The 23,114-nt window shown below is 42.5% G+C and overlaps 1 protein-coding gene across 1 annotated transcript in view; it reads right to left on the bottom strand.

The window, feature by feature from the left end:
• LOC117263020 (venom phosphodiesterase CdcPDE) overlaps positions 1-23,114 on the bottom strand; it is a 90,114-nt gene that overhangs the window by 1,793 nt on the left and 65,207 nt on the right. Inside the window, exons 19-24 of the mRNA XM_078176048.1 lie at positions 20,638-20,683; positions 19,525-19,679; positions 17,964-18,099; positions 9,579-9,656; positions 9,360-9,492; positions 2,325-2,481 (exon numbers count right to left, since the gene is read on the bottom strand). Coding sequence (XP_078032174.1) covers positions 2,325-2,481; positions 9,360-9,492; positions 9,579-9,656; positions 17,964-18,099; positions 19,525-19,679; positions 20,638-20,683 — 705 coding nt within the window. The remainder of the gene's footprint in view (positions 1-2,324; positions 2,482-9,359; positions 9,493-9,578; positions 9,657-17,963; positions 18,100-19,524; positions 19,680-20,637; positions 20,684-23,114) is intronic.

The raw sequence follows: 23,114 nt of genomic DNA, 5'->3' as shown, positions 1-23,114 counted from the left end.
ATCGCCTGCAACTGGTTTAAAAATGAAAGGCCAGCGGCTGGTTTTAGAATGTAAGGTAGGTCACCAGTTTCAACAGACAGTCAGCTTGTAGTGAAGTCCACTGGTCAAGTCAAAATGACCACAGATAGTGTGTTCACATGCTGCGGAAGGTGCTCCATCCCCGCTGAGCCCTCTGTTTTCGCCCTCACGGTGTTTCCCGCTTGTCTTTGTACATCCATATAAATCTACAATGATTCTATCTCAAAGGTTCTATGTTTCCCGGGTTCTATGTTGCCCGCTCAACCAAGTGGGAAACATAGAACCCTTTTTGTGTAAGCAGGAAACATAGAAGCTTTTTTGCAGGGTTAAGTGGGGAACATAGAACCTGGGAAACATAGAACCCTGGAAACATAGGGATGACCCCGGTTACCAACCCATTGGTGCTCCATACTCATACAGCTTATATGGCATTAGAATAGAATTTCAAGCACGGCTGTTCTCGGTTTCCTGGCCTTAAACATGTTTGTAATAGGTTACATAAAATGATTTATCATTCTGATCTCCTCTCCTTTCATTTTGAATGTCCAACATGTTCTTATCCTAAGTTGTCACATATTGCTGCTTTGTCAGTGGCCTTTCCATATTATGTGCTAGGTATCCTGCATCTGCTGTTGATATTCCACAATGAGCTATCAATGCCAGGACGTCAACAAAAGCACATAGTTAGGTTTAGGTAACAAAAGAATATGGTTAAGTTTAGAAAAAAAAAACATCTTGGGTTGGCATTCAAAAAGCAACCATCTGGCTGCCAGGTAGAAATTTGGGGTTTGTTGGACCCATCTACCAAGACTCCTAGCCGCCCCACAGGGACTCTCCAGCTCCTTATATTATATCCTTACGGGCAGAGTATCAACCTTACACCATCTGGCGGTGTATCATACCGCCATGTCAGATGCCGTCCACCTGACCAGTGGCTTATCATAACAACGCAAAAGGTTATGTCTGGCCACGTTACATACTGATTCTGCCTGGCCGCATATCATTCTGCCATGATAGGCTTTTGACATCTGATGCCAAAATTACTGACAAAGCGATGGTATTTGATGACTTTGGAATGAGAGCAGACTGGAATGTTTGATGATCCACCTCTAACATTTTGGTCCTGTCTTGTCTTGTCCATGCAAACAAAATAGACATTTTGTCATAGTTTTTATGATCAAGATCTATTTTTAGCTTTCAACGTCATGACAAACATGTTTCGTCATAGTTTTTGTTGATAAAAATGAAGGGTGTGTTTGGAAATACTCATTCTGAACACACACGCTGGCACAAACTGAGCTGTTAATAAGTTTGGCGCGCTGTTAGAATGTACCATTCAGTTATCCAGAGCACTGCACTCTTGCAATGAATGTGTGATTAACCTAACTGTTCATTAATTCATGTTGAAACGGAATGCATCGTTTCTTCAAACAACAGGGCTCTCATTTTAGTGTAAAGCATCAGATTGGATTTATGAACACACCCAAACACTGTGCCTTACAAAGACTTTGGTCCAATGCAAAGTATCCCTTAAACTCTGATGGGTATTCTTAGCCTCCAGATAATGTAACTTAATAATGTTGGTGATCCTCTGACCTTTCTTTTAGGGCCACCATCCAACCAAATGTGCACTTCATCTCCAGTGGACAGATGAACACAGAACCTATTGAGCACATTCATGCTCTCCAGAAGATGAAGTCTTACCATTGTGGACACATTTATATACTTTCTCCACACAAGATAATGCATTTCATTCACTGGTACCTTCCTTTTCATATTTACTTCCAAACTAATTCAGTTTTTCATCCATATTCTCCTGGACAGTCTGGGCATCTTTATGTTCCCTTGTGTTCCACTAAAGAACAAGAAGCACTGCTGAAATGAGAAGTGACTGTGTGCGTGTGTGTGTATGTGTGTGTGTGTGTGTGTGTGTTTATGTTATACATAATAATTTGGTTGTAATTTCCTTTCCTGCTCCTCTGTAGTTAATATAGTTACATTAATCATGCCATAACACGTCTTTATTTTTTCTCATCTCTTTGAAGTGGCTTCTCTCCTTGAGTGTCAATAAATGGAAATGTCATCACTGTCACGCACTGGAACAGAGGACACTGCTGCTTTGTTCATGAGCATGAAAGGCAGCAAGTAGGCATGGAGTTTCACACTAAGTCACACAAAGAGTTTAATTTTATTTGTCCGGCCCAGCATAAGGTGGTGAGAATAGGAGGACAGTGAGAAAAGAGACAGAGTACAGAGTGGGCAGTAAAGTGTAATCTAAAAAACAAACTCCTGTCCTGGTTTCTTACTTTGCAGCTTTCTGAGTTGTTGGGTCTGTGAGGCAACAGGAAGGATACAGTCTGCAGCTCGCCAACGCAGGCGGTAACTGGTAGGGCTGAGTCCCTGCAGCTGGTCAGCAAAGCAAAGTAGTGTGTGGGAATGGAGATGTTCGTGACAGACATAAACCTAGAGTCACACAGAAAGAACACAGTCTTATTCACCGACAAAAGCAATCCCAAGAAAACTTAACTCAATTAAAGTACCAGCCATTTTAAACATATTTCCAAAATCACTGACACTCATGTGCTGCTCTAACAGCCTCCTCTCTCCACCAGAGAACCTGCAGCAGAGATTTTCTGCGGGGTTATTGAGGACCAACACTCATGGTAGATGATCAGGTCTGGCTCACAGTCCGCCTCTGTTTCATCAAAGGTCAGGACTCTGCACAGTTCAGTGAAACTATTTCTTTATAGAGCTGGCTTTGTGTACAGATGAATCACATGCTGAAACAGGAGAGGGCAAAACCCAAAGTGTTTACACAAGGTTGAAAGCACACGATTGCGTAAAACATCATTGTATGCTGTAGCAATAAGATTACCCTTCATTGGAGCTGTGGGGCCCAAACCAAAAACAATAGAAAAAGGGCCTGAGACCAAAAGTACACAAGTATTTAGTCTGAGGTGTTCACAAACTTTTGGCCATAGAGTGTACTAGTGTGCGTTGTTTTATAGCCTTGTTTTCCATATCTATTATGTATATATCACCTTGCGATAAGTCTCAGGTTGTACTTATGTTAAAGGTCCAGTGAGTAAGATTTAGAAGGATTTAGTGGTATCTAGCAGTGGAGATTTCAGCCAGCTGAAACTTCTCCTGGTTAGTATTCCTTCAGTGTTCATTGTTCAGGAGTGGATCTTTAAGCATTTAAAAATATATATTTATTTCTACAGATAATGTAAACTGCACATATTCTAATCCTCCCTTAGAGAAAAAAAAAAGCCTTGCAGAGCATCGCTTCTGTGGGCTCCGGCAACACTAAACCCCAAGCTTGCCTGAGAAGGACTAAATGCAGAAAGCTGCTATTATTACATATCCCATGTGAGACTCTCACTACAGCCTGTTTAATTTTGTTCTGAAAATATTGGCATGTAACTCCGTTCTGTGGATGATAAACAAGACGCAGACTTCCATCTGTGTCACTGGTGATAAGGAAATATAGGAAGTTCTGGATGGAGCAGTGAGTGAGCAGTCAGTGACAACAACCCCATCCACATTTAAGAGTACTGTTTGCAGTTGAAATGCAAGGGTCTAGGTACCATGTCTGAAGGGTTACTTTTGGTTCCAAAGTTATCATACCAAAAGTGTTTGGTGGAAACAGGGCCTATGGTGGACGACGTGGAAAACACAAAAACGCAAGACGCCCTATGTATAGCCAGTGTTTGCTTTGTCCGCTCTGGGCTACTGTAGAAACATGGTGATGCAACATGGCGGTCTCCGAAGACGAGAACATTTCTTTAATATGACAAGTTTTCTGAAATGTTATGTTTAAAGGGACAATAAGCAGAAATTCATCATTTCTAGATTGAAGGAATTAAAAAATTGCTATGTGAAGAACTAGAGGTGTAATTTCATCTGGAGTATAGCATGACCTCACCCACCCTCTCTCTGTGTTGATCTCCAGCCCCTTGTTTACAAGCCGGTCCGGCTGCGCGTTCATGTGAATCGCCGCCTCCTCCCTCCTCTCGGAGCCCTTGGCCCTCCCTCCCTATAAAAGGCTACAGCCAGTGAGCAATGGCAGCGCGTATTTTCGAAGCGAAATGGCGGAGAGCGGAACAAAACGTTCCCGGATTAACATTGGCCTTGCATTTCCAAGGTGGAGAGCACTGCGAGAGCAGGGGCTACAATTTGACTCGGAGCTAGCTCTTCTTCTCCTGGACAGGTAACGTTAAGTAACAACATAAAGTCAAATGTCTGTTTTAATTAGTGTTGCAGTAACGTTAAGCACATGTCGCTATGTCAATTCAATAAAATTTAATGTTACAATCGTAGCATGGGTTAATGTCCGGAACTTGGGTCTGACCTGCTGTGGTACAGATGAAGCCACTTCAAATTTCCCAGGCCTTCCGAAAGCCTTCCAGAAGCCTGCCAATGTCCTCCCAATTTCCACTGTCTGCATTTACACTAAGATCGTTGAAGACTATAATAAGTGCTGTCTCTGTGCTGTGGCTCTCTCTGAAGCCTGACTGGAAATTTTCACAAATACTGTTTTCTGACAGGAGTTTGTTTAACTGCTTGAACACTACTTTCTCTAAAACCTTACTTAGGAAAGGCAGACTAGAAATTGGGCAGTAATTACTGAGAGATGAGGGATCCAGGTTAGGTTTTTTGAGTAAGGGTTTTACAGTTGCAGTCTTAAAGTAATTTGGGAAAATGCCAGATTGTAGATAGGTATTTATGATGAGGAGTGTAGTTAAGAACAGTTTGTCATAGGTGGACATGAAAAGGTCAGATGGAATGGGGTCAAGAGAGCCAGTAGACGGTTTCATGCTGAGGATAGTTTTGTGTAGTTCATCTTCTGTGATTAAATCAAAGTAGTGGAGGAGGCCTTGTCTATAGGTTCAATGTTGAAGGTGGATTAAGAATGCTATTTGGGGTTGAGAATAATATGCTGGGATTGTCTGAGTTGGCTGTTATATGTTATGTTATAATATTAGCGAAATGGGCACATCTCTCATCCCGCACTGTTTTATTGTAGGTAGTGAGAATTTCTTTGTATATATTGCGGTGGACAGACAATTTATGTTTTCTCAGTTTGTGCTCTGCTCTGCAACATTCACATTTCAATTTGCAAATAGCACTAGTACGCCAGGGCATGGGTTTCACCACAGGTTTTTTCTTCATCTTTATGGGCGCAAAAAAGTGTCAAGCGCATTAAGAAGTTGGGTGTTGAAGTGAGCTCCAAGGTCATGTATGGAGCTGGAAGAGGGGAGAGACAGTGTAGTTTGACTAATAATATCTGAGAACTTAGCAACTGTACAGGTATCTATATAACGTTTCTTAACAAGCTGATTTGTCATTTGCTTTGTGGTGGATAAGGGAGGTTCAAACAGAACACGAGAATGATCAGAAATTGCATGGTCAGTGATTGTAATAACATGGATATTGATACCTTTGATATAATTCAGTCCAGGGTGTGGCCATATTGATGTGTTGGTCCTTTAACATGTTGAATTAAATCAAAAGAATCAATGAGATTTAAAATCTCAAGGGCTTTTGAATCATCACTCTGATCTACATAAAAGTTAAAATCACCTGTAAGAACTTAAACATCATAACTGGTACAAACATGGGACAGAAACTCAGAAAATTCCGGCAGGAATTTTGTATTGTTTAGGGGGGCGATAGATGGACAAAAGAAATGCTGGAAGTGATAGAGCTATATATTCAAAGGACGTGAAAAAACCTAGGTCAGCTTTAGAGCAGAGGAAGTAAATCGAATAGATAATAGCAACACCTCCCCTCTTCTTATTTGGCCTTGGGAAGTGAATGAAGCTAAAATCAGGAGGGGAAGCTTCAATAAGACTGGCAGCGTTAGCAGAGGAAACCAGGGGCTCTAGTTTCCCGGCGCAGGACAGGGTGGCGAACCCCGCGCAGAGCTAGTTTCAAGCAGCGCAACCCAAGGCGCGCTCAGTTTGGTAGTTTGGCAGACCGAAGTGCGCTGAGATGGGTGTGGCGGCGCAGCAGGGGGAGGTGTCGACAGATCCAGCTTGGCGCAGTGACAGTTTCGTGCCAAAAGGCTTAGCCGAAGGTGCGTTAAAAGCTCGCCAGCTGAAACCAGGGGCTCTAGTTTCTAGGCAGAGGCGCAGCGCACCTGCGCTTCGCCAACTGGGTGTGGCCAGGCGGATTTTGCAAGTTAGGCACACCGTGCGCCTGACACAGCTACTCCTCTTTCCCACCTCCGTCCCTCCTACCTGCGCAAGTCGGAAAGAGAGAGGAGAGAAGGTATGGAGTGGGTTTTACACACATCACACCAATCAAATGAGCCCCTCTCCTCACCCTTAAATGCGCCGCGCGAAGGCGTAATGAGAGTTTACTCAATTTGCCACGGCAGAAGACAGCAGCAGCGTCACACGGCCAAACTTCTCCCAGGAGGAAACTGATGTTTTGGTCCGGGAGGTGTGCTCACAGTGTCTGAATATATGGAACTGCGAGCAGACCTCCACGGGCTGATGATGCAAAGGTAGCCTGGGAGGAGGTCACCACAATTGTAAATCAATGTTACGTTTCTCTCGTGCGCGCACGCTCTCTCTTTCTCTCTCGCAGTCTCACTCTGTTTCTTTTCTTTTGACTTTTCTAAGATGACAGATGCTGAATATATACTCCCTATCTGATGCTGTGGCTGTTTGTGGTTGGCTGAGAGGGATGTGAACTCATTAGTTTGCAGCTGTGTTAATCAAATCAGGTTGGGTTTCCATTACCCGTGCCAAACGGTGCCAAACGGTGCCAATCCCCTCTGATCTGACATCAGATGTGACAGGACAGTCGATATAGAGATACATTTATGTGCTGATTGCAGACAGGGTCGTTGTGAGCCGGGAGGGAAGGTTTATCCAGCTTATCAAGAACCTCCACTCCAGCAGAGACACGTACAGATGGAAATACAGCTGCAATTTGATTCTCAGGGCTGTTGATGTCGCACCAGATGTGCAGGAGTGGAGGTTAGCAGGGCTTTGGGTTTGCACCCAAGCTGGAGCCAGGGGTTCTCGGGAACGGTGACTGAAACAGCGGCTGAAGAAGTTGCAGCGGGTGAAGTAGAGGCGGCTGCAGCCAGAGGAGTAGCCGCGTCGGTAGGTGAGCAGTGGCGGCCAGATCTTCAGCAGTGGTGGTGGTGCCTTGTGCATGGCCAAAGATGATAGTGTCCATGTGCTTCTCAGCCTCCTCAATTTTGTAGAGTGTGGTAACTCTATGCCCCAACTCAGTGATCTTGTCGTGGAGAAAGACACAGCTCATGCAGCCGGATGGTGAGGTAAGCATGGTCATCACTGCTTGACCATGTGCTCAGTTTACTTCTCAGCTTTAAGAATTTGTGTGTGTGTATGACACCACACATCCTTTCTACAAGGATACAAACCGAAAGGAGAAGACGTGTTGTGGAGTTTTGGGAGTGAATGGTGCTTTTTATCGCGTGATTTTGCAGTTTCCTCGTGTGAGCTTGCAGCTCTGCTACACGGCACGGCGCTCCAGAAACTCATCCAGTAGGCGAGGGTACATGCCGTCGGTCGCTCCAGATCCATGGCATGTGTATATATACACTGAACAAAAATATAAACACTTTTGTTTTTGCTCCCATTTTTCATGAGCTGAACTCAAAGATCTAAAACATTTTCTGTATACACAAAAGACCATTTCCCTCAAATATTGTTCACAAATCTGTCTAAATCTGTCTTAGTGAGCACTTCTCCTTTGCCGAGATAATCCATCCCACCTCATAGGTGTGGCATATCAAGATGCTGATTAGACAGCATGAATATTGCACAGGTGTGCCTTAGGCTGGCCACAATAAAAGGCCACTCTGAAATGTGCAGTTTTGCTTTATTGGGGGGGGGAGGGGGGGGGGGGGGACCAGTCAGTATCTGGTGTGACCACCATTTGCCTCACGCAGTGCAACACATCTCCTTCGCATAGAGTTGATCAGGTTGTTGATTGTGGCCTGTGGAATGTTGGTCCACTCCTCTTCAATGGCTGTGCGAAGTTGCTGGATATTGGCAGGAACTGGAACACGCTGTCGTATACGCCGATCTAGAGCATCCCAAACATGCTCAATAGGTGACATGTCTGGTGAGTATGCTGGCCATGCAAGAACTGGGATGTTTTCAGCTTCCAGGAATTGTGTACAGATCCTTGCAACATGGGGCCGTGCATTATCATGCTGCACATGAGGTGATGGTTGTGGATGAATGGCACAACAATGGGCCTCAAGTTCTCGTCACGGTATCTCTGTGCATTCAAAACGCCATCAATAAAATGCACCTGTGTTCGTTGTCCATAACAAACGCCTGCCCATACCATAACCCCACCGCCACCATGGGCCACTCGATCCACAACGTTGACATCAGCAAACCGCTCACCCACACAACGCCACACACGCTGTCTGCCATCTGCCCTGAACAGTCAAAACCGGGATTCATCCATGAAGAGAACACCTCTCCAACGTGCCAGATGCCATCAAATGTGAGCATTTGCCCACTCAAGTCGGTTATGACGACGAACTGCAGTCAGGTCGAGACCCCGATGAGGACGACGAGCATGCAGATGAGCTTCCCTGAGACGGTTTCTGACAGTTTGTGCAGAAATTCTTTGGTTATGCAAACCGATTGTTGCAGCAGCTGTCCGGGTGGCTGGTCTCAGACGATCTTGGAGGTGAACATGCTGGATGTGGAGGTCCTGGGCTGGTGTGGTTACACATGGTCTGCGGTTGTGAGGCCGGTTGGATGTACTGCCAAATTGTCTGAAACGCCTTTGGAGACAGCTTATGGTAGAGAGATGAACATTCAATTCACGGGCAACAGCTCTGGTGGACATTCCTGCAGTCAGCATGCCAATTGCATGCTCCCTCAAAACTTGCGACATCTGTGGCATTGTGCTGTGTGATAAAACTGAACATTTTAGAGTGGCCTTTTATTGTGGCCAGCCTAAGGTACACCTGTGCAATAATCATGCTGTCTAATCAGCATCTTGATATGCCACACCTGTGAGGTGGGATGGATTATCTCAGCAAAGGAGAAGTGCTCACTAAGACAGATTTAGACAGATTTGTGAACAATATTTGAGGGAAATGGTCTTTTGTGTATATAGAAAATGTTTTAGATCTTTGAGTTCAGCTCATGAAAAATGGGAGCAAAAACAAAAGTGTTGCGTTTATATTTTTGTACAGTGTATATATATATATACACACACATGTATATATATATATACATATATATAGTGTCAAGGCTGTTTTTCTTGAAGAAGAAGTTGTTAAAGGGGTAATTGTTATATTAACATCATTCATCATGTTTGGAACTCACTCTTGGATCTGCTCTGGAGTGTCGAATCGGCCATCATAGTTGAAATCGAAGGCGGGGCCCATCACCACGTTAATGCCGTTGTAAAGAGAGGCATATTTCTTCAGTAGGGTGCTGTGAAAGTAGTCCCAGATCTCTGCAAGAGGACAGAAGATTTAGTTCAAGGACAAAAGGGAATTTATGCAGTGTAGTTTTTGCTGTGATAATTAATCAGTAACTTACTCTTAAATTCAGGATACATTGGTACCACATTACTCATCAGTAGAGCATCGTACTGCTGCTCTGCTGTTGCATTCAGATCTGTAAAAAAAAACACAACAACAAACAATGATTGTTGGATGTGGTTACACGTGGGGAAACGAAGAACGTCACTGAACTTGTACAATTACCTATCCTGTGTAAAGGCAGGTTTTCTGTTTCCCATTTCATTTGCATGACAATGTTTAACAGTTAAACCTTAGCCTCAGTTCTAAGGAACAAAGCACTCGGATGCATCATCTCACTGGGCTTGAAAACAGTCTGATGTGTCTAATACATCAGACGAGCGATACTTCATCCAGAGTCGTCTCCACCACACATCCTAATAAACCAGCGCCCTGCATAGACGGCAACAACATAGCGTATAACATAGAGGAAACTGAAATATGTCTCCAAATTTCTACTTCAAACAAACTGGTTTAAATGAATACTGTTATGCTGAAGAGTTGCTGTGAAGGCAATCGCACCAAAAATAAATCCCAAAACGGTGATCTCCAATTTGTTCCCTTGCCATGTCCTATAAAAGAAGGATATAGAAGGGCTTTGGCTCCAAGCAACAGACCAGACCCAGCATCACATCATTGCCAATCCTGTGTCCCCTATTAGGGGAAAAAGCACGGTCACATCAGGAGAGAAATGGGAAATGCTGAAAAGCTGTTGTGTACAAGTAAACCAAGGTTTTTCTCTTCGAGATTTGAGACACATGAATTGTGAATATTCACTGTGAGTGTGGTAGACTGCTTCGAATGGGAGCAGGCAGTCAAAAAAACTATATAAAACTAAATAAACTGTGGCTCCCGCGATGTGTTGGAATACAATAAGATTAGAAATACTACTCCTGATCTCCAGACCCCTGCGCCAGGGAGAGGAGGGGCTCCAGTTTGGGCACCACAGAATTGCTTCCTTGCTTTTTGCAGATAATGTGGTTCTGTTGGTTTCATCACACTGTGACCTCCAGCATGACCTGGGGAGGTCTGCTGCCAAGTGTGAAATGGATGAGAGTCAGCACCTCCAAATTTGAGGCCATGGTTCTTTGCTGGCAAATGGTGGGTTGCCCCCTCTGGGTTGGGAAACAATTACTGCCTAAAGCAAAACAGTTAAAGCATCTTGGGGGTGTGTTCACGAGTGAGGGTAAAATGGAGCGTGAGATGGATTGGCAGTTTTGCGCAGCTTCAGTTGTGATGTATGAGATGAAAGGCAAAGCTTTTGATTCACTGGTCCATCTACGCCCAACCCTCACCTTTGGTCATAAGCTTTGAGTAGTGACCAGGGCCTGTATTCACAAAGATTCTCAGAGTCCTCTCAGAGAGCTCCTAACTTAGCCTAAAAATTCCTAGCAAGGAATCTTAGCTTAAGAGTGATTCAGGAAGTTTCTGAGAGCAACTCTGAGCAAGGAGGGGACAGAAACTTTTAGCTTAGTGAGGAGGTGTGGTTGACCCTGTTGCTAGGTATGACGCAGTCTTCTAAAAGCTGTGATTGGTTGTTACAAAGAGGAAAAAAAGAAAAAAAAAAGACAGCGTAATGAATGGACAGTGAAATCAACCGATCATAGAACTTAGACTGTGTTAAGAAATGTGTAATTGTGAAAATAATTTTATGTCATGATGTTAGCTGTCAGCAATTACTGTGATTGCTGGCCTCCTTGTAAAAAGCGGTTTGATTTGGCAGAATGACCAAAACAATGAATGAAATGAAGAAAAAAAGAATGAGAAAGCCGAACTGGACAGAAGAGCAGTGCCTGCTGTTGGCACAGCTTGTGGAGGAGAACAACGGAGCTTTCAGAGGGAAATTCGGTCCCGGGATCACGGCACAAGGGAAGAGGCAGACTTGGGAGCGCATTGCCTCACAAATCAATGCGTCGTTCCCTCTCCTTTTACGCACAAGCAATGAGTGTGAGAAGCGCTGGTACGTGCTGCAGTCCAAAGCGGGCGTTATTGCATTACTACACTGGGTGGGAAAAGTAAGCTCATCCCTGATGAGGTCAACCACAAACATTATCCCTGCACGATCAAGCCGGTAACATCTTATTAAATCACTGTCGTTCAATATACGGAGAATATCTCTCCTTCCTCTCTGTCTTTCCGCCATCTTCTCTGTTTAAGACACTCTTAGGCTTCTTAAAAGTCCTCCTCCCTCCTCTTAACAGTTTTTCACCTTAGGAGCTCTCTTAAGGCCTAAGATGCTTTGTGAATAACTTTTATCTTACCAAGGGAAAATGACGTCACTAAGAGCTACTTTTAGTCTTAGGATTCTTTGTGAATACGGGCCCAGAAGAATAAAATTGTGGATAAAAGCAGCCAAAATGAGTTTCCTTTGTGGGGTCAGCCTTAGAGACAGGTTGAGGAGCTCAGACATCAGGAGAGAGCTCAGGGTAGAGCTATTGCTCCTTCACGTCAAACGGGGCCAGCTGAGGTGGCTCGGGCATCTGATCAGGATGCCTTCTGGGCGCCTCCCATTAGAGGTGTTCCAGGCACATCCAATTTGTAGGATGCCTTGGGGTAGACCCAGAACATGCTGAAGGGATTATATATCTCATTTGGCCTGGGAACGTCTCAGGAACTCCCTGGAGGAGCTGGAAAGTGTTGCTGGGGAGAGGGACATCTGGAATACTCTGCTCAGCCTGCTGCCTCCGCAACCTGGCCTGGAATAAAAATGGATGGATGGATGGATGGATGGATGGATACTCCTGATCAGTGGGTTCAAGGTCTGTTTCTTTACCAGCCCTCTCTGTATGCCTGTTAATTGGTAGGTAGAGGTAAACTTAGGTAACACAGGTAAACTTGTTCACTACTGTTTCACTCCTTTAATTATACACATTTGAGCAATTTGATCAGATAACATTTGGAAAGTATTGAAAAGACACACGATTGAGTTACTTTATTCCCATTTAAGTTACCATAGAGCTACATTTGTTACCCGCATGATCATTTTATGAAAGATAATAAAAGAAGTAGAAGTAACAATAACCATTTCTGGAGGGTAATTTACCTCAAAACACGACACAGAATGTGATAAACATTTGCATTTTTTGTGTAGGTTATGGTTGCAACCGTAACATACTGCTGCACATATGTAATCGGATGTCACTGACCTCACTGAGCCCTAATCCCCCCTCCTCTGCTGCTCTCAAACTGCAGGATGGGGCAAGAACACACACACTGTGGTGAAGGAGCAGGCGGTAACGATCAATAGTCCAGCAGGAGTGGGATTAAGAAAACAGTCCCATGCAGGGCTCTAGGTAAGTGGCTAAATGATGCTGGTGACAGTTACAACTGTTGGAAGGGTGGTGTTAGCTGGAGCAGGAGGCAGCTGAGAAAACTGTACAGGAAAATACCAAGAAATACAGCTTTTGAGGGAAATGTAGACTTAACCTTTGAGTGTTCTAATGAAACAAGATATTAATCAAGCAGCATGGGAGGATGTCTTGAGGCTTTTATTACAGAAATGTCTACCAAAGTTATGTTCCAATATATTATACTGTAGCAGTATCAAACTGTCTTCAACTAAATCTCAGACTGTTGATCAAACAGTGGACTCATAAAAAGTTGTTTCTTAAAGACAACACTGACGCTAACACGCAATTTATACTTCTGCGTGGAATCGACGCCGTAACTACAGCGTAGGCTCCATGTAAACGTAGAGCCTATGTCGTAACCTATGCCGTAGCCTGTCGTGCACCTTCCCAGAATTGTAACTATGCATCGCAGTGACGTAGACCTCCTCTCTGTTTCTGTATACTGACACCATTATACTCAGTGGAAACGAAGCTTTTATTTACTTTTAGTTCACAGATAAGAAACAATAAATTGTGTAGACAGTAAAGCCTCCACTAAAATAGCATTTTAAGTCTTGTGTATGATTTATCCTTCAGGGATTTATACTTCGGGTGAGTGTGTTCTTGACTGTTTTTGCCTTCTGACCACCCTTTATGCCTGTCGAATTGGATACCTTTGCCTGTGTTACTGATCATCTGTGTACCAACCTGAGCCCGATTAAAGACTCTGAACTTTTATCTGTGAGTCTGCTTTGTGAGTCCTTCTCCAGTTTGTGCTTGACACTAACAATGTGGGAAGTATGTGTAAATGAACTATGGTTAACTTCCCTCTAAATAAAAAAATTGTTGGATGACACCTTTTGCATCATCCGGTGGAGTTATGCTGGCCCTCAAACTGTTGCTGAAGCTACAGGCTGTACTTACTTACATATTTTCGTATTGCCCAATACCCATGTCGCCACCATAATAATAATAATACATTTTATTTCTGGGCGCCATTGACATAAAGAGTATAGAGTAGATCAAGAGACAGACCCACTGCCTGCTATCTATGTCTCAAGGTCAGACTAAACTTTGACCAAACTCTAAAACTAGGAAGGGCTGATCATACTGTATAAATCAAAATAATGTTACTGCCTGCCTATATCTTGGCTAAAATGTTTGCAGAAACATACTTTAGTTCTGTGTTTTGCTGTAATATTGAGAGTTTATGAGCAGGATGTGGGTGCCATACTTTTTCTTGCACAGTAAAATACATAGGCTCAAACGGTTAAACTAAGCAAATATATGATCAAATATAAACCAAGACTCTGTTACTGCGTTGCGTCAATCTTGCCTCAAATGTTTTCAGGAACAAGTTTGAGCTCACTGTTTTACAGTAATACAAAATCATTTAGTTACAGCTGGCCGCCTTTATGTCAAACGGAAGAGTTTATATTACATCTCCCACCGGCAGGGGTGTTTATTGGTCCAGTGCAGCACAGTGCATTCTGGTAGTTGTAGGTTTTAGGAAAAATGAATTACACAGTTCTTCTTCTCTGCTTTTTTTCTGATTCTGTAGCACCAATGTCAAAAGTATTTGCATCTTTCTACTGCATAGACATCCAAGTTCTATGAAAAGACTGTCTGAATTGCATTGACATCTATATAATCTTCAGCTTTCTATCCCCCCAAAAAGTGTTTCAGCCTTGACATTTTGCAAAGTAACTGTATACCATTGTTTAGGCCTTTAAGTATCATAGTTCATTCTCTTTTAAAATTACAGGCTAAAGGCTTCTAAGAGACAATGTTTTATATGTTTTTTAAATTTATAATTTATGTTTAAAAAAAAAGCTAATTTTGGTATGTTAAGTCAGTCTGACCTGCTGCATTGTGAGAACAAGAAAGAGAAAATACTAAAACTGCCTCAGTTCTGCAGAAACCAACACTTCCCTCCTAAGCAACATGGTTACTGCAACAAGTGTGATAAGTGAAAATGAGGGAGTAAGACAGATTTCCTGCAGAGCTCAAGGGAGTTGTTTTTGATTCTTCAGTCAAGCCACTTCATTGACTACGCCCTCGCAAAGTTTCCCATGTGCAGACTGAGGTCAAACTGCAAGATATGGAGAAGAGATATCCCACACATTTGTAGAGAACAGAAACCTTGAGGTGTTTTCGTTTAAATAAAGGGTTGCAACTCCAGCCAACTTTGAGTCATTCATTCTCGTTAGCTTGATTTTCTCTGACACACACTCACTCTTCTTTCATTTCAGATCTCTGAGTCCCAAGGGCATAGTTTCATTTGAAAATTGGTAGGGACACACATAGGGTCTCATTCATGAAACGTGAGCAGAACAAATTTGCGTGTAAACTGTTCACAGAGGGAAATTTACATGTATTTCGGCATTCATCAATATGTTATGCTTTTCTTAGGTACTAACAAAATCTACACAAGCACCTGTTACCTCCTTCCAGGCCTTTGGTTCACCTGTCCCTGTCACACCACAACTAATAGAAGAAAATTAAATGTTTTTCTCAACCCCACTTCACCTAAAATAACTTCAGTCTCTGAGTCAGAAAAGTTTTTCTCTCTCTCTCTTACTTTGCTTGCTCCATGTTTGCAGGTCCACAGGATGCACCGCTCCATAGTAATGATCTACTCCTTATATAATACATTTTTTACATTTTTTATATGGTGGTCTCTGGCTATTAATGGGTGGGATGTGCGCTGTCAATATACAGTTGATTGGCATTCATAAACATACACACGTGCCACGATCATATCTGAGTTTTCCACTGCATTCATAAATCCAGAGTAGGTTTTTAGTACCAAGGTTTTTTATGTACAGATCTACTCACAGATTTACTAACATTTCATGAATGAGACCCATTAATTGGGGGGTCTGAAGGTCATCCCCCAGAAAATTTTGAGCATTAAACACTTCATTTCCTGCATTCGTGAAGATTTAAGCACCCATTTATGGGGGAAATGTCTTTATTTATGTAAACACAAAATTTAGGCACCATGGTAGGGGTAAAGTAAAATCTGAGATTTACATCTAAACATATTATACATGTTAGAAAACACTTGTTGAAAACACCCGAAAAGACTGGGAACTATATAGTACTAACATGTGGTGTAACTCCACATTTGAGTAGTAGCTCAGACCAGGGTCCAACAACAACACAGCTGTGCTCCATTAACTCTAATGCAATCGTTTCAGATCTCCTTCATTTTCAGGTTGGTTTTGTGGATTTGGAGATAAATGTTGTGCCTGAAACCTTGGGGCAAGTGATACTTGTTACTTGGAGAGGTTGGAAAAAGGTACACATTTCCTCCCTGCTCCAAAACCAAAATCGAACCCGTTAGCTGGCCAGCTACTGAAGATACACAGGCTGCTTTTGCTTTTTAATGATCATAACAAAAAAAAAAAAAAAAAACCTACCCTACCCTGCTGTACAGGAACCAGTGAAGGGAAGCAGGGAAACTTTGCTGATATTCAACCAGCTGTGTCATCACATTGTACGCAGATGAAAATTGTCCGGGTGCTGGCAGTGGCACAGGGGCGAAGCCAAACACTGTTCATCTGCACACACTGTGATGCCACACAGCTGGTTCAATATCCATGAAGTTTCCCTTTATATTCATTGTCTTCTGTTGCGATGTGATGGTTCACTTTTACACTGGGATCTGTAGCCTGTAGTTCGGCTTTAGCTTCTAACTATCTTTGTCTTTTTAACCTGTTTTTGCTGCTCAGTCAGTTTGACATCCTGGATATATTCTTCAAGCACATTTTGTAGACCCCTCTGTCTGTTTCTCTCTGGAATTACTGTTTCATTTTTCCAAAAATATAATAATATTTCTTCGGGGAGTGCAGTTAGTTACAGTGTGGGCTCCATGGTTACTCCACAGGTTGTTGGACCATCACAAAGGGGCGGAGCTTAGTGAAATGTCAACACTATCTATTTTTTCATGATTTTGAAATGTAATTTTATGCACTTGGCAATTTTTTGATTAATCAAATTTGGCTGGGTGCTTGATAACACATTTGTCTGTGGTGTGACAAACTAATTACACATATTTATTTTTGCTTTACCCAGACTTTAAAAATGGAATATAATGCAGTCAGGCTTTCAGATATTCTGTATTGGCTTTACATTTTTATTTTCCTGTAGAGCAGCTTTTCTCATTTTATGTTATCTCTGCTGAGTCAACACACACATATAGGCATTATTTACTTTTACCTCCTCTTTTGTGTCTTTTGCTTGGGGAAGTAACCTCTTTAAATGCACACATAGTACCTATTCACATCACATAATTCATAAACCCCGAGCAAGATTTCTGCTCATGTTCAAAACTGTCTGCACATTCAGAACATATCCCACACATCTGTGATGTCTCCATCTAGTCATCAGCTGAGCACAACAAGATATCAACAAGCTTTTGGTAACTTTTGATAAGCTTGGTCTAATAATGATCCAGAGAAAATCTGGGACAAATCTGAGCAATAGTTGGAGATGCATCAAAACTGTGTTTTTCCAAAAAATACTAAATGGCGGACAATCTAGTCAGCAGACTGGTTCTTTAGGCTTTTTTGTAGAGCTGAAACTGAATTTTTGGTCCTTGATTTCAGCACCATCATCAGGTTGATCTGCATTATATTTCTTGAGCAGCATTTGCACACAACTTCCAATCACTGGTGAAAATTTCACATGTCAGTGATGTACCATCTCACAGGAATTCACAAAAACATTTCTGAAAAAGAAGAATAAATCAGGTCTTTTTTGACATGATCAGCCTGAAGGGGAAACATCTGGTTATGAAACACCGGCAGGCTCCTATAACAGCAGATTTCCAAGACATGATGGCAAATTCCCACATCATCTCACACATGTTTGTGTGATAATAAAATAGGGGTGGATGGGCTGAAATCCTGTGGAAGTGTGTGTGAAGGAGTGATAGAGAGACAGAGGAACTGTGTATCAATAAATGTGTGTGCCTGTGTGATTGTGTACATGAAGCATGAGGGCGCGACTGACTCTGGGCTGTGTGAAGCTCTCCATTAGTTTGGTATCAGGTGGGTGCTGATGCTTACTGGGTGAGTACAGGAAGGCATGGGTCAGGTTCCTTGCAGTGTTGTACTGGTCACATCTGGGACTCTGGGATGCTGGGAGTCTGATATCAGCCCTCAAACAGTTTGGCGTCGCCGGTGGCAGTGGGTCCAAGTTCATCTAGAAGAATGGAAAAACCTAAGCTTTAGTTTAAATACAGTAATCAGCTTCAGATGTTATTAGACGCCCTTAAACTCAATACCATTAAAACAACATATTTTTATTAATAAATAATATTTTAAATTTAAATTTAAATTTAATAAATTTTGTTTGTATATGCTTCAGTTTTGAGTAAAGTAACTCTGACCAAACTGTGGGGCAGCTGTGGTCTTTGGATTGTAAACTGTGGTCTTTGGATTGTAAACTGTTTTACTGGAAATAACTTTTATCAGAGAAGTCATCATTGAAAACTGTATGAAACAAAATCTATCTGCGTAACATTAATCCAGTTTTGAGATAAAGTAACTCTGGTTAAACTGTGGGGCAGCTGTGGTCTTTGGATTGTAAACTGTTTCACTGGAAATAGCTTTTATCAGAGAAGTCATCATTGAAAACTGTATGAAACAAAATCTATCTGCGTAACATTAATCCACTACAGATTAGAATTTACTATAAACTGCACATTTAAACAGCTCACAAGTAAAAAAAAATTACCCTGGGATCTATGTAAATGAATCAGCAGGCGATTTCCTTCTCTTTCAGCAAAATGATTGAGGTTTTTTCCCACCTGGACCTTTATGCTCTGCCATTTCTCCTCTCATCATTATGCTGTAACCTGTGACAGACTGTTACGCTACCATAACTGCCTCACATTCACATATATGTAGTTTTTTTGTCAAGCTGCAATACCAAAAGTACATTACAAAATGTTTATGACAAATCACTTGACAACACCAACTTCTGTGTGAGCGCGGTGAGATAGGAGAGGGAGAAATGCTGTGCTGCTGCCAGAGGAGCCACTGAATGAGTTCTCTCTGCAGAGAAGGCAACTCATGGTAAGTTGCTTAAGAGTCTGAGAAGTCCGGCGCTGTTCAAAAAACATTGAGGACACCCAGGCCTAACGACACCACAGTTTATTCCACTCCACTGAAGCTGCTCCTGTTTTTGGAACCACCACAGAGTCGCCATGCTTGTTGCTGTTGGTAAGTATGACATCATATGTCAACAAATCGAAATATTGTGTGCATCAAGATATGATTTTTTCATATGATATTAAAACACCGGTATTATCATGAACGAGATGATATGGCACACTCCTTGCCAGAACTCTTGAATTCATTGTGCAACTGCAACCAAATTTAGATTATATATGCAAACATACATGAGCGCACCTGCAAAATGTTATGGTTCATGTACCAATAGGTGGCGTTATACTAACAGCCTGAAATTAAACTGCTATGAATCAGTGATCAGAAATTGGAACTTGAAATTTTGCACAAGTCATCCTTGAAAAAAACCCAATTATATATTACCGTGTGTCTTTTTGGTTTTAGTATTAAAATCATGCATAATTATTATTTGTTTTTTCACCATTGACAAACTTACAGGCTTATCAATAGTGAAGGAGCTCCACAGAGGCATCAGGGCATCGTGGCTGTAGGCGCTGATGAAGCCCTCCTGATGTAGGATACAGTAACTCCGGTCAGGCTGCAGCATTCGTGGGCGGCCAAACAGCATGTGCTTCTTGTCTGCTGTGGACACTGAAAGATCAAAAGTTCAGTCGGTGGAATTTTGACAATGCTAGGGATCAGCAGGGATACCCTAGTGTAAAATGAGCCTTAACTGCAAACAGTGATTAAATGGCAATCAGTAAGTATTCACCAACATAGACTGATTAGGTATGGAATATATGTTGAATCAGCGTACTCATTTACACATCTAGCCATGTATTGTACTCATCCACACATACATCTGGTCATGTATTGCATGAAAGCCACTGAGATTAAAAGTTTTTAAAAAATTAGGTAAGACTTTGCTCGGACATAATGGTGGGGAAATTTGAGTCCAGGCTGGCACCGCACGGTCATACCCAGGTGGCTCGAGAGATTACTCATCAATGGTGAGATCATGTCCAAATGTGCCAAAAGAGTACACCATTATGTTCTGGCTCATGTGGGAAGGATTAAGGAAAAAAGGTGGAGATTCAGTAGAACCTCCACCTGCGTAAAAGGGAGAGCGCAGAGAGTGAATCTTCAGTCTTGTTCCGGAGCTTGACTCATGAATTGTATGTGTTGCTGCTTGTGAACACATTAAACTCGGTTGCACCTGATTCTAAGTGTCTTCAGTGATTTTCTGAGTACTATCCTTTTGATTCTAAGATATTTTTTGAGTAAAGGCCAGTCCAATCAAAGGCGTTGAAGCCAAGGTCTGGAGCCATCTCACCCAGCTTCAGACACTGATTTTTGCTTCATCAATACGAATGCAAGTATCAAGAAGTCAATTCAGTAATGTGGAGAAATTTGTAAAAGGACACACATATGAGACAGAACAGTGCAAGCAGTTTCTTTAAAGTGCATTCAGTTTTGATATTAAATGTAAAAATTTAAAAAAAAAATAATGGCAAGATTTTAAGGAACTGACCTAGAGTCCAAAAATCAATAAAATAAAAACTCAAATTTAAGGTACAGACTTTGTTTAAAGGCCTGTGAGCCTGCTCACCTTCTGCTGCTGTCAGATTCAGACGGCTGTTGACAGTATTATCACTCTAAAAACAGAGAACAAGAAAACAAACCAAAACATAAAATGTTAAATAAGTGGTTAATGTTTTTTTTGTTTTTTGTTCTAGCATAGTACACATTTACATATTTAAATGTGGTAAAATACATTTCAGTATAGGTGTAGATTTTTGGGGGACACAGGTGACATGTCCCCCTCAATACTTTCAGCATGTGATAAAAACATGTAAGATGAAGGGAAGTTTTATTTTGACAGAATAAAAAACCATCAACTGATGCAGAAAAGGCATAAACTGATGCAAAAACATTCACCATAATACAGAAAATTAAATGTTTGGAAGCTATGTCTCTGAGACAGGGCTGTCGCAACCGGACAGGCAAACTAGGCAATTGCCTAGGGCCCCGAGCTGGAAGGGGGCCCCCAGAGACGGCTGACATTGGTCCATATCAATGACAATATGATGGAATCCCTTTAGACACTGCAACAACGACAACATGTTGTAATCTCCCCTAATGGGGCCCCCTACTAGCTGCTGCTTGCGAGTGGCTAAGTAGGGTGACCAGACGTCCCGCATTGTACGGGACTGCACAGCATTTCTGTCTCTTTTCACTCATGTCCCGCATGATTGGTTGCCATCTGCGCTAGCATTGTTGGAGTACCGTAGTACTACGGTACCTCACAGTACCACTATTGTGGGATAAGTTCAAAGTCCAATCGCAAGAGGGTGAGTGTCCATGCGCCGTCCCAGAAGTACCTGAACAGCCGAGCCGCCAGACAAATCAAAAAATGAATAAAGGCGTTTCTATGATGAGGCGATTTGAAGATGGCAGACGCTGTGCGCTGAGATTTACAAGACAAACGATGGTAAAGTGATTGTTGAAGATAAACTGCTCAACTTTCTTACTATGAAAATTAGGACAATGAGTCAAGATGAGATCGTGATGCTGGCAGCAAACGCCTTTGACTCTGAATGGATTGAAGCATCTAAGAAAGATTTGTTTGAGCTGTGCCCCACTACGCAGCGCAGTGTGTCACACAAAGGGCCACAGAAGGATGCTTACAGCATCAAGAGCTGCCTGAAAGTGATGAACGAGTGTGGTGAGAATATGCCAAGATTTGTTTTGCAGTACTTGGATGAGCTACAGTACCACCCGTCACGTTCACAAGCATGGATGTCTCAAGCCTGCTGGCGAAATTGGAGCACTTGCAAGCGGATGTTTGCTCCATGAAATGCACCATGCAGCTTCAGGCTAATGCTCATGAAGACATGAGAACTATTATTGAGTGATGTGTGACTGCGCTGTAAGCTTCAGCTGACCAGGCGCTAGGGGATGGCCGGGCTGTCAGTGGGGAGGTGCCATGGGATTGGTTGCTGGGAGTGAGGCGCCGGCGGCGACACCCGACGCCGCGTGTGGTGAGCTTGCTGGAGGTCCTGGAGGATTGGTCTCAGAAACCCGCTCTCCTACGTGGAGTCACATTGTAAGAAAAAGACAGTGTCCTGAAACTACGCTGATAACCCAGCCCAAGAAACTGCCCGCTCCTCTGAAAAAGAGGAACGGCATCTCCGTTGTCGGGACTGGAGCTGGTAACATCAGCACAGTAAGGACCAAACTAGTGAATGTGTTTGCCACCAGATTTGACCCAGACCTACATGCAGAGACTTTATCTGTTTATCTTAAGGTGAAACTAGGGCGTGAATGGAATTGTCTAAAGATTGGCACTGAAAACCGTAGATTCAGCTCATTCAGAGTTTCTGCTGAATGTAAGGAGGTAAATGAAATGTATAACCCAGATTTGTGGCCTGATGGAGCATTAGTTTGTCGGTATTATGAGCCGCATAAGATGCCCATAGCTGGTCTGGTCAAAATACTTCTGATGCAGCTAAGGGTCTGGGTCTGCCTACAGTTTTTTTAACAGGTTCCTAAAACCATAAACAATGACTGTTCAGGTTCTGTGTCTTATACTGTGTCTTCAGGAGACATTTTTGTCAAAACAGGACCTCGGACAGTTGAGCTCCTTAAATCCTGACTTCCATGGAGCTGGGGAGTCTACAACTGACCTCAGCACAGGAATATTCAGGGGCAGGGTACCCGTGGGTGTAGCTATTCTCTGGCAGAAACAGCTACATCTGCTGATAAATGTGATCAGAGTTGGTGTCAATTGGTGCATTGCAATACGGTACACACAGAATAATAGAGAATTTGTGAACTTGAATGTATACATACCCTATGAGTGTAATCAGAATGAGGATGATTATTTGAATAAGCAGGCTTTTAGTCATTCTTTTAAACAAGATAACTCCAACACCAGTGTGTATGTCATAGGGGACATAAATGCAGTTATCACAGATAGATCAATATTTGCTAATCACTTGAGAAAGTTTTGTGAGAACAGTAATTTAATCCTCTCCAGCAATCTACTACTGCCTGCTGATAGTTATACTTCCATCATGAAAAAAA

Source organism: Epinephelus lanceolatus, chromosome 16, assembly GCF_041903045.1.
Source record: "Epinephelus lanceolatus isolate andai-2023 chromosome 16, ASM4190304v1, whole genome shotgun sequence".
In the NCBI taxonomy this organism is placed as follows: domain Eukaryota; kingdom Metazoa; phylum Chordata; class Actinopteri; order Perciformes; family Serranidae; genus Epinephelus; species Epinephelus lanceolatus.
The sequence above is the reverse complement of the archived record's forward strand: the minus strand, read 5'-3'. Positions and strand labels throughout refer to the sequence as shown.